The sequence below is a fragment of the Cydia fagiglandana genome, chromosome 7 (assembly GCF_963556715.1).
Source record: "Cydia fagiglandana chromosome 7, ilCydFagi1.1, whole genome shotgun sequence".
NCBI classification, from domain to species: domain Eukaryota; kingdom Metazoa; phylum Arthropoda; class Insecta; order Lepidoptera; family Tortricidae; genus Cydia; species Cydia fagiglandana.
In genome coordinates this window covers 6,550,083-6,561,097 of record NC_085938.1, presented here as the reverse complement: position 1 = coordinate 6,561,097, position 11,015 = coordinate 6,550,083, and the positions used below count along the sequence as shown (strand labels likewise).

General features: G+C 35.7%; 1 protein-coding gene across 1 annotated transcript; it reads left to right on the top strand.

The window, feature by feature from the left end:
* Nucleotides 1-7,171: 7,171 nt before the first annotated feature.
* LOC134665784 (SH3 domain-binding glutamic acid-rich protein-like) lies at nt 7,172-10,347 on the top strand. The gene is made up of 4 exons (XM_063522768.1): nt 7,172-7,351; nt 7,464-7,667; nt 8,266-8,364; nt 9,003-10,347. Exons 1-4 carry the CDS (start codon nt 7,307-7,309, stop codon nt 9,678-9,680), a joined length of 1,026 nt encoding a protein of 341 aa, XP_063378838.1. The 5' UTR covers nt 7,172-7,306; the 3' UTR covers nt 9,681-10,347.
* Nucleotides 10,348-11,015: the final 668 nt, after the last annotated feature.

The following is an 11,015-nucleotide window of genomic DNA, read 5'->3' as shown; positions in this document are numbered from 1 at the left end:
ACTGCCCCGCCACCTCCGCGCATGCTGTACCAACTGCTTTCTTCTGACGGTGGTTTCTGCCGGTCACGCTTAGTGCGCGTTTCCTTGTGTTCCGTTCTGACAGAGATGTAGGATGGATGTAGGCTTGTCAAATTGGACGTAGGTAGATATAGTTGAATTTTTTTTTAACTGTGAAGTTCTCAAAATTTACGAGAAATATTCACGTTTAGAACAAGAAAGCTGAAGCATTTTTAATTATTATATTTAATACGTCTTAGTACAATGGATATGTTGTTTGAAATATATTCAAATCTTTGACACGAATGTTATTTTTCATGAGGATCTTGCTACCATAGCAACGAGGTTAGTCTTCTCAAAGAAGATATGTTTGGATAGAACATACTTCACATTAACTGACCGTGTAGAACTATGAGCTCTCGCAGTCCTGAACGGTCAACTTAAAAAAATCAACTATAAGCACGAATGTTCCGATTCCGAGTATTCCGACCCTGTTCTGGTTGTTAGTTTCACCTATCTCTCACAAAAATGTAATAAAATGATGGATCCACGTATCGATGTTTTACGATTACTGAGTTTACGCCAGGAATACCGTTATAATTGTTAGTAGTGCAGCGCAATTCTTGTAACGACAATGTAATTGTGAGAAGAAGAGAGTTAGGTACCAAACTAAAATTGCCAGATTTTGTTATATTTCTTTGCTGCATGATCAGACTTATTAGCTGCGACTATCATATTGCAATGCACATTAAGCGTGACTGAAATGTGAAACCACGCAGACGCCGTATTGTTTTCGGTGCTTCATTTCGTGATTCTTACTTCCCATTAGCTCCATAGAACTGTTAAACTTAAGAAATAGAATTTTAACTTGTAAGGGCCCCTTGCACACTAACCCGAGGTTAAACGATTAAGCCGATAACCCAGTGTCATATTGTACCAGTAACCATGGTAACTCCAGATTTAACCGGTTAATCCCGGGTTAGTGGAATGGTGTAAGTGGCGCTAATAATCTTAGGGGAAGTAAACCCAGTGATCACTACGCTAGAATTGGGTATATTTTCAGTTTTAGAAGATTTTTGCACTGCCGAGTGACGAGGCCGACGGTCGACCAGAAGTAATAAATCTGTGGCCCTAGTGAAAAAGGGTACAAGTCTCACGCAGCTTAGGAGTAAAAGGGCACAGGTGTTACTTGGAACTTATACCCATTTACAACTGCGCTGCCCGAGACTTATACCTTTTTTCACTAGGGACACAGAAATATGCCTGAAGTGAAGTGGCGCCATCTATTGCGGCTAATTCTAAAGATCGGTATTCCTAGGATAGCGGTGCCGTCATATATCGGCCGTCTCCATACTAAATAATACGGCTAAATATGGATGTCGTAGTATTTGTATGGGGACGGCCGCTATATGACGGCACCGGTATCGTAGGAAACTAGAGCATTATTGGCTCATTTAGTTAACGTTTTAGTGATAATTCTATAGATGACCTCACCACAATCGGTGGTGCCAACAATCTGTAGAATACCTCCATATGAAATTAATCACATTGTATTTCTTAAGCACGCAATTTCGCGTTGTGTATCTTTTCAAAGACAAATAATTAGAAACATATTTTAAGCTAAGGCAATATTCATAATATTTATTATGAAAATTATTTCTAAAAAAATACCAATAGCCTACTAAAATAAATCATGGTACTATAAGGACTTATTGATATATCGATCGACCAGTCGGCAACGTTGTCGGTACATCGCGTACAAAAGGAATGTACTTACATTGGTTTACTAACGAATGGGCCAAAAACGTTTCCCAAAGTATCACATCCCAAACTATGTATCCCAAATTATCATTTCCCAAAAAAATGTTTGGCAAAACAACTTATCGCAAATTTTCAGTTAGCAATAGTCTTTTTTGGCAAGTTATTGTTTAGCAAATAATTACTTGGACAAGTTTCATTTTACCAAATATTATTTAGTCAAATGTATCATTAAGCATAACCCAAAATGTCCCAAATACATGTCCCAAAATATTGCCTGGCATACAATTTAAATACCAATAGTGAGGAGGCTGCAGAATTTTATATGTCTGGTATTTAACTGATCATTACATATACACAGTAAAATATAACTTCAAAAAAAAACATTCTTACTGTCATACATATGTAGTAAATGATCACTAAAATTAAAAATCAATTTTAATGTAAAATGATAACCAAATTTGTTACATCTTGCTATTCTATTAAAGCAAATAACACCAAAGTAATCATTGTAACCCAAAAATAGTAAATAACCACCAATATTCAAACCACATTTTAATTTAAAATGTCATGCATTTTTTTACATCTCGTTATTCTATTAAATTAATTAATCCACTTCGATGACCTTTTTCTAGTACATAGAATTTCGTTTCTGTAAGGACCGCAGTTCTAACCTAACCTAACCCACTTTTCTAATAGCATTTCGATTCTGTGAGGGTCACAGTTCTAATCTAACCTAACCCACTTTTCTGATAGCGGGTCCGTTTTGTGAGGATCGCAGTTCAAACCTAACCCAACCCACCCAAATGACGTAGAATTTAACGTACCTATATTAACATAACAAAAAGTACTTTAAATAGAGATGCCTATTTGTTAAATTTGCGAAGTGACAATTTTGACTAAACATCTTTTTGGAATATAATATTAGACAATAAAAAACGTTTACTAAATAAGTTTTTGTCCTAATAACATTTGACAAAGTAAAATCATGCCAAATGATAATTTGACCAAATAAATTATATGCGAAGTGTAACTTTGCTAAAGGTTCCTTTGGGAAATGAAACTATTGCGATAAGTTTGTTGGGAAGTGAAATTTGGTGAAACGTATTTGGCCCAAACGAAAGTACACCACTTACATTACAATACAATCATAAGCAACTTGGCCATATCGTTACATTAATCACTGCCATACCAATATTAAGATTTCAGTCTAACCTACCGTTTTAAGGAAATGCGCAATAATTTTCTAAATCATGCTTCACTTTGATAGTAAACTCGGTAGCGATCACTGTCGCGGTATTCAAAAACAATACCTACTGAAGTTGTATATACTTAGCTCATTATTGTCAATAAATTTTATGAAGAACGTTCTCAGTTCAAATTTATTTAGTTGTATATTTACAAGCCAATGGGTTTTATAATTGTAAGAAATCTCTATTTTTTTTTGTATTATATTTGGTTTTTTTAGCATTAGGAATAAGGTAAACATTCTTGATGAGTCTTTAAATTAAAAAAAGAACATATTAAAAATAAGTTACGGCAAATATGTAACAATTATGAATCTAATACGATCATTTATACTCTTCTGCTTTCACAAGAACCTAATACTTATTGATTTTTAAAATAGCGTTTTTCAATTAATAGACATCTCAAGATCGCTTACCTTCTTTCAAGTTCTTTCTAATGCTTAAAAACCGAACTATACGGTTCCATGTAAATTTCAAAGGATTGTATTAAGTTTGATATGAGATTCTAATATGTAATTTTTTCAGACATGCAATATTCACAGATTATTCTGACTTGTAAGTTTTGTCTAAGTATGTGTTTCTCTGTCTAACATTGCTCATTTGATATCATGTGATCTCCTTAGCTGACGTCTAGTAGTTTTGTTGATCTGACTCGAAATCCAGGGCTCCTATTGCTATAACCACACATACCGAGCAAATCGCGGAGACCAATATACTACCGCAGATATTATGAAGTCCATAAAAACCGTTTACCGCATACAGAGCCATATATGGCGGATATGATATTCAACTCTATTGACAGGCTATTAAAGTTCAAATTTAAACAAATATTTTCATTACATGCAGTAAAGATCGGTTTTCCTAAGATAGCGGTGCCGTCATATAGCGGCCGTCTCCATACAAATACTGCGACATCCATATTTAGCTGTATTATCTAGTATGGAGACGGCGGCTATATGACGGCACCGCTATCCTAGTAAAACCGATCTTTAGTGATAACTGATATTAAATCGAGATCACTTTTATACTGGCTCGCCATATGATACGCGCGGTACCTACGTAATTATGCAGGGCATCTTACTGGGGTTCATTGCAAGAAAATTAAAAGCGAGTCTCCTTCTCCATTCTCAAAGCATGGTTATAAGTGTTATAACTTGCGATCAACTCTAGTATTTTGGGACATGTAATATTAGGATTTTTCGAATAAATTAGTTGTATAAAATACTTTTGACGTATGTTTTGCACAAAGACTGCAGCGCTGCGCGCGGTCCGAACGCGTTCTAATTTATTTATACATTTGTATTATGACTTATATATATTTTCTATGAAATTGATCTCTTACTTTCGGTATTCCGTTTTTATTTAAGAATATTTACATATTTTATGAGAGTTTATTTAGTGTATATAGAATTAGGAAGTATTTTTTCTTACAAATTGTACCTATCCCACATTCTAAATAATTGTAGGTCATTGTTTTGCTGTAAGTATATAATTATTTTTAGCGGTTTTGTCTTAACCTTTTCGACGCAGTGTCAAGCACAAAAGCTGTCACGCTGACGCCAAGTCACCGAAATGTCAAAACTGAAATTGAACTTTATGCATATGAAAGAAAGAAAGAAAGAAAGAAAATACATTTATTTACGTCAACAGACCAGTTAAATTACAAGTTTTATATCGAGACAAAGACGTTAAATAGGTACAGTCAAGGAATTTAAATTCCGACCCATTTCGTACTTTGTCACAGTGACAATCAATATGAAAGCCGCTAGAGACCTCATACGGTTGTCACTGTGACAAAGTACGAAATGGGTCGGAATTTAAATTCCTTGACTGTACATATGCACGTAGGTCTATGTTGCTCTGTGGTCTGTGACCGATTAATTGGTCTTTGGCGTTGAACCTACGGTGCGCATATATCGGTCATTGGCGTCCAAAAGGTTAAAAGCCATAGCTTTTTTGTATCGAGATAAGACATAAGTATAATAAGGACATATCACGTACCATTCTACAAAAAAAACACATAAGCCTCGGTGGCACGATGTCGTTTAACGTTGACATAAACTATTTTGTGGCTGTCGTACACAAAGAGAACTTGCCAAAAGGTGAGTCAGGCCAAGATAACTCTGCAGTGATTTTTATAGTACACAGGCGTGAAAGTGTTATTTAAACGTCATATGTAATTTCATATAAATTATAATAACACTTGCAAGTATGTGCAAATAAAATAAAAATCACTGCCGAGATATCTTGGTCTGATTCTATCTATATCTTTCATTGGTTATAAGCGGCATCGGGCCAACCCTTCAGTTAGTGTTAAGCTGCAAACTAACAAATTAAAAGGCCCTAAAATGAAACAGATCTACCTGCAATGAAGAAATGCCAGTCATTTATTTTTTATCATAATACATATATGAATATATGATTTTATGTAAAGTAGATATACTGCAGTAGTACATTCCATGCGCTCGCGCCGCATTCCTATATGTTCCCACAAAATAGGGACTACCGCGAGCATCGATTTTTAAAAATGTTTTTCTTTATCTAAGTAGGTATATCGCTCTTGCTGTATTTAATTTAAGTGACAAAGATGGCGATACCTACACTAATTTCGATGTTCACGTAGGTCCCAGCTCTGGATGTAAATGTTTACGGGACAATACGCCTATGATTCTGTATTAATTTTGTAATAAAATAATAAGAAAACTCTGTTGTTATTACTTAGCGAGCTTCTTTGGGCTCTCTTTGCATATACACTGTAGCTAAAAAATATCTGCATTCCCGTTGCCAGTTAGGTTTGGGCATTACACTGAGCAACTTTTACTATGTGTCCAACCCCGAAATCGCGAAAAAATAATTGCCTGTTTCATACATTTTGGCTGGTCCTTTTTCTATGGGAGGGTAATTTTTTTTTGCGATTTCGGGGTTGTCTGGGGGGGGGGGGGGAGTCGGGTTGATCCCATAGTAAAAGTTGCTAAGTAGTATACTCGTAATACCAAAACCTCCCTGGCAACGGGAATGCAGTTATTTTTTAGCCACTCTGTATACTTCTAGCAAAAAGAATAGATAGTATAGAGGGGTCCTGTCAAAGTAAATTTTGTAGTCACGGTACATTTACTGCCATCTATCGACACACGATTAAAACTTAAAATAAAATTGAAAATGTATAAATGAATTAAAATATGTTTACGGATATATGATTATTAATTTTTATTGTTCCACAATGACCCATGTTCTTTCACTGATACGTGTTAAAATTGTTAAATATCAAACGGTGTCGCCAACGCCATCTAAACGACAATAGGCCAAAGGTATATGGCGCCATCTATTCGACAGTGACTTTTGCTTGACATCCGAGGCACGTTTTTTTCTTAGACTTTATTTATCTTATACGGAGTTATATATATCTCTGCTTCTAGGTACCTGTGGAAGAAAAAACTCTAATCAAAATAATAATCAGCATCTCCCCTTTTGACAAAGGACAAAGTTAATACATAAACTTGGTCAAGTAGATTTTGTCAGTAGAAAAAGGCAGCATATTTGAGTAGGTGCGAAGGGTAGGGGTGGTATCGTCTCGTAGAAAATTTGAATGTCGCACCTTTTTCTACTGGCAAGATTTGCTTGACCATCTTGCTTCAAACTTCAAAATCCATTCGACCGTTTCAGTAAATAGTGTGTGCGGAAAGAGAAGAGTCGTGAAGTGAGTGGTTCAAAAGGGGAACCTTGACCTTTGCAACATCTAATGAAACAAAAATTTCTAACGTACACGAACGGGAGGTAAATAAGACTCAACCACGCTAGAGTAGAGGATAAAATGCAATTTTCCTGAAAATACTATTACACCATACTACCCAAAAAATGGTGAAGAAGAAGTTGCTGTCTCTACTCACAGCAGAATAGTTTAAAAATCCGTTGAGAAAGTTTTCCAATCGAAATGTCTTGATACATTTTTAGGCTACAGTAAAATTACGTGGAACGGATCGTGTCACACCGTTCAAGTAGCAGCAAATGTCGCTCTGGAAATGACAACTGTAAAAAAAATCTCGTTATCATCTTTTGAAATGCGTTTAATAATAGTACTTATTTAAAATAGTAATAAAGTCGTTTTCAGTTTGTTTATCACATGGGTTCATTTGTAGTTCTTGAATCTGTGGAAGTGACTGATTGTGGGAAACGTCATAATTTCCCCTACTCTATGGACACATTTGGTAAAGTAAAACACGAATGGCCAAGCCTATTTTTTCGATTTAGTGTTATACGCTATTGTTTTTTATTATTATTTTAATCCTAAATATCAGATTACAATCATGGTTGTTAAAGTATACATTAGTGGTATTTCTGGAAACAAGGAGGTATGTTTAATATTAGAAAATTCCTGGGTTGGCCGGGCACTTTCTTCGACTTTTTCGCTAAGCTGATTCATATAATAATTGTTTTTGATTACGTGACTCCATCGAATTCCAGGTGAAAAAGAGACAACAACGTGTTATGATGATATTGGATTCTAAAAACATTAAATATGACATCATTGACATCGCGGAACCGGGAAGGGAAGCGGATAAAGACTTTATGCAAAACAACTCGACATCGAACGGAGGGACCGTGAGTGACCCCAACCCGCGGTCCCCGCTGCCTCCGCAGATCTTCAACGACGAGGAGTACTGCGGGGTCAGTCAACCAACTTTCTAATTGTTATCCTGTTTTCTAACACTTGTCAATCAGGAAAATATTACAGGAAACAATAACACACTAATTATCAAACGCTACTATTGTGATAATATTGTTTGCTTGGTCTGAAATAATGCTTAAGTGTATGTAAACAACTGGTGACCTTCAACTGAGAATTGCCAAATATAAATTGATTCCCTATGATCTTGGCTGTCACATAGCATTCCATAGCTACTCTAATATCTAAAAAAAAAATAATCATTAGAATTTCTAAATGTGTTAATACTGAATTGCTGATGTGGAAGTAAGAATAAGTCCTCTATAAAATTGATTGTTAATATTATCAATGATAAATAAACAAATGTAAGCATCCCTTTTGAGATAATCTTACATGTTGTTTTAATGAATTAGACTGACTATTTCATAACAATAAAATGGAGTGATACTCAACCTATATTCTCAGGTGTGGATCTCCGCTAACCATTTCAACCCATAATTTTAATTTATCAAGGTTAATTTAATTAGTACCGGCTTTAACATCCTCTCTAACAAGAGTTCTTATTAGAACAAATGAACATCAATGCTATATTTGCTACAGGATTATGACCAGTTTGACATGGCAAATGAAGTTGATACGCTGGAGGTATTCTTGAAAGTGGAGCTTCCTCCAGAAGAGCCGCCAGCAGCGGAACAAAAGGTAATATACCCAGTATCAATTGTTTCGTTGTTGGGTTTGGAACCCTTAGTTATATGATAAGTTGATAGTGGAATATCAATGTTGAGCTTGCCACATCTTATATGTGTGTGATTTTATTAAATTGAATAATACCTTATGTATTTTGTTGCTAGAAGCCCTAGAAGGTAACAATTTGTCAATGAATGAGCACATGTCAGCTTTGGAAAGTGCAAAAACTTGTATGCAATTGGGTTCTACAAATTATGGAAATTGGCTATAATTGAATGAACTCAGTTCAGTTCTGTAAATTATTTCAATTAGTGTTATAATAGGCAGGGGCATATTTTGAAATTTGGTGCCCCGGGCCAATAAGTTTCGCCGCCCCAAAAGTCAAGGAAGAAAAACAAAATGCAACCATGCATGCAGGCATCTGCCGCCCTTGGCGGATGGCACCCCGGGCCATGGCCCCGATGGCCCCAGGGTAAATACTCCCCTGTTAATAGGTGTAAGTAATCAGATTGATAAGAAAACATCTTCAAATCTTGAAAAGTGCAGTTGCCAATTTATTAATTCCATATCATAACTATAATCCCGATATAAATATATTACAAACCTGTCTAGAGAACTTGTCAAGAATGTGTTTTAAATTTGATTTATAGGTTGTGAATGGGGATGCTGAGAAAACTGAAAATGGAGATAGTAAGGCCTCCAAGGAGAACTCACAGGAAAGGGATACCAAATCTGCAGAAAAAGAGGGTACTCCTGCACCAAAAGAGGGAACACCGGCACCTAAGTCTAAAGAAGGTACTCCAGCTCCCAAGTCTAAAGAAGGAACACCGGCACCCAAGTCTAAAGAAGGGACACCTACCCCCAAGTCTAAAGAAGGGACACCAGCACCCAAGTCTAAAGAAGGGACACCAGCACCCAAGTCTAAAGAAGGGACACCTGCCTCCAAGTCTAAAGAAGGAACACCTGCCCCTGAGTCCAAGGAAGGAACACCTGCCCCTAAGTCCAAGGAAGGAACACCTGCCCCTAAGTCCAAGGAAGGTACTCCTGCCCCTAAATCTAAGGAAGGTACACCTGCTGCAGATGCCTCGAGGGAAGCTTCACAAGAAAGACAATCCTTTGAAAAGGAGGCACCGGTTGAAGAAACAAAGGCGTCTGATGTGGAGTCTGCAGTTAAATCAGCAAAATCCTCAAAAGAAAGTACACCACAAAGAGAAAATGGTTCTGTGGGGTCTCGCGAACAATCTCAAGATAAAGATGAGCCTGTGGTAAAGAAGACTAACCCTTCTGAGGCTTTGATCGAGAGTGAGCAGGCGGCCGCTGCGGAGTGAATGACTGGTTATATTTACTGCTTCTCAGCTCAAATTAAGCCCCTCTTAGCACTAAGCGAGCGTATCCATTAAGTCTATTCTGTTATTTATGGTGCATCATTCACTTCTTTGGCATAATTAGTCATTGTATATAATGCGAAGAAGTTTTCGTTGAGAACTTGTGTTGTGGCGATGTATAGAGTATCATGTTAACAATGAAGTGGCCTATTATCGTAATCATTAGATTTATAACTCATTTTAAAGAAGTTAATCATTAAGATTTCTATTTAACAAATTTATCCTTCAATTAAGGCTTGTATTATTTTAAAGTATTAATATTCCTTTTTTTATTTTTACACATTAACTAAAAATGGATTTGTATTCAAATTTAAAAAAAATATTTTATTTACTGATGTAAGTATTTTACTAATAAGATTGATCTTTTATTAGGATTTTAGGTATCCTTTTTGTAAGACATCCTGCCGATTTTTAAGTTCATTCGTCTTGCCATGATTATATTGACGATGACATTTTGCTAGAGTATTAAATAATGTATTTATAAAGTAAATAAAAAAAATGCAGTGTTTATTTTGCAAAAACTGTTCATGACAAGATTATTTCATTAATGTTTTATTATTAAAGACAGTTTTTAAACTAATTTTTCATATGAATTATATAAATTACTATACATTGTTGTGCTTTTATTTCAAGGTCGTAAACTCATTTTTAATTGCGTGAAATTCTGCCAGCTGTCATAATTTGACGTGTCAGGGATAGTAAATATTTTTTACTGTAAATAATAGGGTTAAATAATATTGTCAATTATTTTTATATGAAATGAATATTTTTTTCATGTCCTCTTTATTTAACTGAATAATTTCATAGTGGGCAGAGCCCGTGAAAGAAATTTCAAAGTAATTTTAGGAACTTACACATGCGTGCTGAGTAGCTTTACGACTATATTTTTTGTTTTCAGAATCCCGCTACACTTAAAAAAAAATTGGTTATTTAAAAAAATCAAAAATAGGGTTTTAGTCTTTTTTAATTTATGCCTTTTTTGTTAGAAAATGCATTGTTTTTTTTCTAAAAATGGATTCCTTATCCGTAATTTATCCGAAAATGATATATTACATGCCCTAATAGGTATAATTTTAGAGAAATGTTCCTCCAAGTGAAGCGCGGCAGCGTCGAACTTCCTCCCCCCACTAAATTAGAGGAGGCTCTCGACGGCTCGAGGTCTGTATCTGCTCAAGACCAGCTAAGAATCAACTGTGCCAAGTTTCAGCGCATAGTCACAAAGTGCAAGGTCCCCATAAACCGGTGTGCACTACCAAACCAGCTATAAGAGCTAACGCC